This window comes from Moschus berezovskii, chromosome 16 (assembly GCF_049115385.1).
Source record: "Moschus berezovskii isolate FMDL1 chromosome 16, NW_MosBer_1.0, whole genome shotgun sequence".
Lineage (NCBI taxonomy): Eukaryota > Metazoa > Chordata > Mammalia > Artiodactyla > Moschidae > Moschus > Moschus berezovskii.
The window spans coordinates 28,633,797-28,638,495 of record NC_142475.1 but is presented as its reverse complement, the minus strand read 5'-3'; the positions used below and the strand labels follow the sequence as shown (position 1 = coordinate 28,638,495).

Here is a 4,699-nt window from a genome sequence, read left to right as displayed (position 1 = left end):
ACCCACCCACTGGCATAACGGCTTAGCCATGATCTTCTTGTGCCTCACCCTGATGGCACTCCCCAGGCTTTTAGACACTGCTTTCTGTCCCTGCTCAGATATTTATAGCTATGTCCATTCCTCATGCTACCACACGACTCCTACGCCATGCACCATGTGCATCAACAACAAACAGACCAAGTCCCTATTTACTGTTAAGGTGCAAAAGTCAGGGAGCCAAACGAGCAACTGCTATAAGCCAAATGGGAAAAACATATGTTTTTACCCCCGCACTCACATTGGATACTTAGATGGAGGTGGGATACAAGATACTAATAGGCATAAGGCACAACAGCAATACATAAATAATATAATTACCCAACTAAAGGTGACTCCTGAACCTTACAAACGCATAGATCTACTCACTCAGCTGAGGCCTCTCCTGCACCCCCTGGCCCCTACGATCTACACATCACCCGCCTCCTCAACTCCTCCTTCCAATTTTTTCAGAGTTCACACACACACAAAAAAAAGCCCTCCAGGCATGTTGGATATGCATGTCACTAACCCCCTCACCGCATATCACAGTCCCTTTGCCCGACACCTGGGTATTAGCAGGCAATTACACTCTCAAAACCAACAATACCACCGAAAGTGTCACGTAGCTTATTGGGCCAGTCGCTGACGATGTCTTACTTGCCACCTCTTCAAATCTAACTTGCCTTCTTAATACCTCATCCTCTAATGCTTCCTATTATAACGATACCCACTCTTCCACCTCATGGGTCCATGGAACAGTACAAGCAACTGCACCAGCCCTGGGATCTTTCTCCTCTGTGGGACCTATGCCTATACCTGCCTCCCTCCAGACCCTACAGGGTGCATCTTGGTTTTCTTAGCCCCAGGACTAATCTTCATCAATGAAGGGGATATGGATCAGATTGTTGACCATCATGAGGGGTTACCAACAAAGCCTCTTCACAGAGGACGGCGGCCTATCGTTGCTCCTATCCTAATTGGGACTGGCATAGCGACGGCCCTAGGTACTGGGATTGGGAGCATTTCAACTTCTGCTCATTTTTATTACAAATTGTCTCAGGAACTTAATGAAGACATGGATCAAGTGGTAGAGTCCCTTGTATCTGTCCAGAGACAGATTAATTCATTGGCCGCAGTAGCCCTACAAAATAGACAGGCCCTTGACCTCATCACTGCAGAAAAGAGGGGAACCTGTCTCTTCTTGGGGGAAGACTGTTGTTACTTTGTTAATGAAACAGGCATAGTCCAGGGAAAGGTAAAAGAGTTAAGAGATAGAATTGAACGCCGGAAAAAAGAATTGCAAAACTTTTACAACCCCCAAGGCCTATGGCATCAATTCCTCCGCTGGCTGCTCCCCTTCCTGGGACCAATAATGATCATTGTTATACTTCTTTTAGTTGGACCCTGTCTTGTCAACCTTTGCCAGAAGTTCCTGCAGGAGCGGATTCAGACCATTTCCCAGGAACAAGTGAAGACCATTCTCCTCACTCAAATATGGGAGACAGACCCAAAGTCCCAAAAGACCCCCGACGACCGTCCACCAATAAGTTAGACGCCTAAGATGGGGGGCACTCAAGCTGCCCCAATGAGCCAATCTACTCACCCAGGATATAAAGGGCCAATAACCTCAACACACGATGGGTCTAGGATCCAATGGCACTTGCACAAGGCCCTTTACTAGTCCTACCCCTGTCCTATACAATATACCTCCATCCAATGCCATCCCGAAGATCGATTATAGGCCAAGCCCCTCGCCACAAAGCCTGAGTCCGGCCAGCCCTCCAAAAGACCTTCAGCCAGGTCTTAAGCCACCGGGGCCTATGCTTGACTGGATAGCCAATGACGGGTAAGATCCCCAGAGGGAGACAACCTAAGACAGGCACGGTCACTGAGTCTCCAGTGAGGCCATGTGGGTGGCCCCCAATGGCTCCCAAGAAAGACCCCACAAATAAATAAATAAAAAAGGGGGATATATAGGGCTCATGGCTGGAAAAGGATACATGGCAAAGGTGCACCCATAAAGATGGCGCCTGATGGATGTCAGGAGGGTGCGACCCCAGATAATCACAAAAAACTGTGATTGGCCCCTGAACACTTCCCCTTGCATGAACAGTGTGTGATCACCCTAGACCTCTATTGTGACGCCAGCGCTTGATGACCTGGCCCTTAACATGATTAGAGCAGACAGCGAACAGTCCCTTGCAAAACCCCCAAGCTTGCCTTTATATACACGGAGAGCTTGTAACAACAAAGCGGAACTGCCTTGACAGAACCCCCGCTGCGTCTGAGTGTCCTTCTCTGGGCAAGGAGGGCTGCAGGGTGGGCAGCCAGCTCACCCTCCCCCTGGGGCTTCCTTCCCACTGCTTCAGCACGGGGAGGCAAAACAGGCTCCACATCCGAGGCCGAGGCCGAGGACTTGCCGACGCCTTGATCTCCCCGCGGCGGCACTGGGGGAGAAACAAGAGGACCCTACAGAACAGCAGACTGGTTCCAAATCCAGAAAGGAGTACATCAAGACTGCATATTGTCACTCTGCTTATTTAACTTATATTCAGAGTATATCATCAGAAATGCTGGGCTGGAAGAAGCACACGCTGGAATCAAGATTTCTGGGAGAAATATCAATAACCTCAGATATGCAGATAACAACACCCTTATGGCAGAAAGTGAAGAAGAACTGAAGAGCCTCTTGATGAAAGTGAAAGAGCAGAGTGAAAAAGTTGGCTTAAAACTCAACATTCAGAAAACTAAGATCATGGCATCTGGTCCCACCATTTCATAGCAAGTAGATGGGGAAACAATGGAAACAGTGACAGACTTAAATTTTGGGGGGCTCCAAAATCACTGCAGATGGTGATTGCAGCCATGAAATTAAAAGACACGCTCCTTGGAAGAAAAGTTATGACCAACCTAGACAACATATTAAAAAGCAGAGACGTAACTTTGCCCAAAAAGTGTCCATCTAGTCAAAACTATGGTTTTTCCAGTAGTCATGTATGGATGTGAAAGTTGGACTATAAAGAAAGCTGAGCACCGAAGAATTGATGCTTTTGAACTGTGGTATTGGAGAAGACTCTTGAGAGTCTGTTGGACTGCAAGGAGATCCAACCAGTCCATCCTAAAGGAAATCAGTCCTGAATATTCATTGAAAGGACTGATGCTGAAGCTGAAACTCAAATACTTTGGCCACCTGATGCAAAGAATTGACTCATTTGAAAAGACCCTGATCCTGAGAAAGATTGAAAGTGGGATAAGGGCATGACAGAGGATGAGATGGTTCGATGACATCACCAACTCGATGTACATGAGCTTGAATAAACTCCAGGAGTTGGTGATGGACACGGAGCCCTGGCATACTGTAGTCTATGGGGTCGCAAAGAGTCAGACAGGACTGGGCAACTGAACTGAACTGTCTGAATAGAGGTAATCTGCATGTTTATTATGAGTATTAAGTATAATAATAGGTATAAATAGCACAATGTCATTTACACAATCGTTAACTTATAACATTGTTTGTATTTCTATATTTTTGTCTAAAATTTTCATAGAAATTTGAAGACAAGATATTACAATGTGATTTGTAGTAACTGAAAAAGAAAGTTAAACTAGGCTTTGAAACATTGAAATAATTTAGATAGGTTGTGATTAGATATTGATATGTTATGACATTTACATTTTCAGGTATTTTGTGAATGTATTATTGAAATCATATGAGAAAATCTATCTTCTCTTCTGAAACCACTGAAGATTTAGCATAAACAAGCTGGTGAACTTAATACATTTCCAACTTACAGCTGACTTGATATATCCCTGCTCTTGGAAAAGAAGGAATAAAGAATCATTTATATTTCTGAAATTAGGACTTTAGGAGACACGAAATAGAAAGCTGTTCTTAAGCAGGAAGAAATATTACATATTGCTAACAGAAAAATATTTAATATATGGTTTCTTACTTTCAGGATGCTGTAAAAAATTACCATAGCCTGAGTGACTCGTAAACAATAGAAACATATTTCTCAGAGTCCTGGAATCTGAGAAGTCCAAGAACAAGGCACAACATTTTCCATGGCTGGTGAGACCCATTTCCTGGTTTATAGTCTTCTCTCTGTGTCCTCAAATGGTAGAAGGGGCAAGCTAGGTCTGTGTGGTGCTTGTTTGTTTGATTTCAATTGGGCTTCCCTGGTGGCTCAGACAATAAAGAATCTGCCTGCAAGGTGAGAGACCCAAGTTCAATCCCTGGGTCAGGACGATCCCGTGGAAAAGGGATTGGAAACCCCTCCAGTATTCTTGCCATGGACAGAGGAACCTGGCAGTCTATAGTCCATGGGATCACAAAGAGTCTGACACAGCTGAGCTGTTAACACTTTAACTTTATTAATAAAAAACCGTTTTTTATTAAAGTTTTTTTTTTTTTTTAATTATAGAAGCTACACCCTCTAGACTTCCCAAAGACCCTGCCTTTAAATACCATCATTTTGAGGATTAGGTTTCAACATATGAATTTTGGGGCTCACAAACATTGGTGCCCTAAATTTTTTTTAAAAGAAAGGAACATGTGTCCACACACAGAGGAAAAGAGAGTTGCACATTTTAGAATAAAGTCAAGAATGTAAGACCCAGAGTCATGAATAAGTGCTGAAGACGGAAAATAAACTAAATGGTAAAAATGCCTTCAATTCAA

At 44.0% G+C, this 4,699-nt stretch overlaps 1 protein-coding gene across 1 annotated transcript; it reads left to right on the top strand.

Moving 5' to 3' along the window:
• Window positions 1–760: 760 nt before the first annotated feature.
• LOC148775238 (syncytin-1-like) lies at window positions 761–1,570 on the top strand. Its single transcript, XM_088844574.1, has one exon. It carries the CDS (start codon window positions 761–763, stop codon window positions 1,568–1,570), a length of 810 nt encoding a protein of 269 aa, XP_088700700.1.
• The last annotated feature ends 3,129 nt before the right edge of the window (window positions 1,571–4,699 follow it).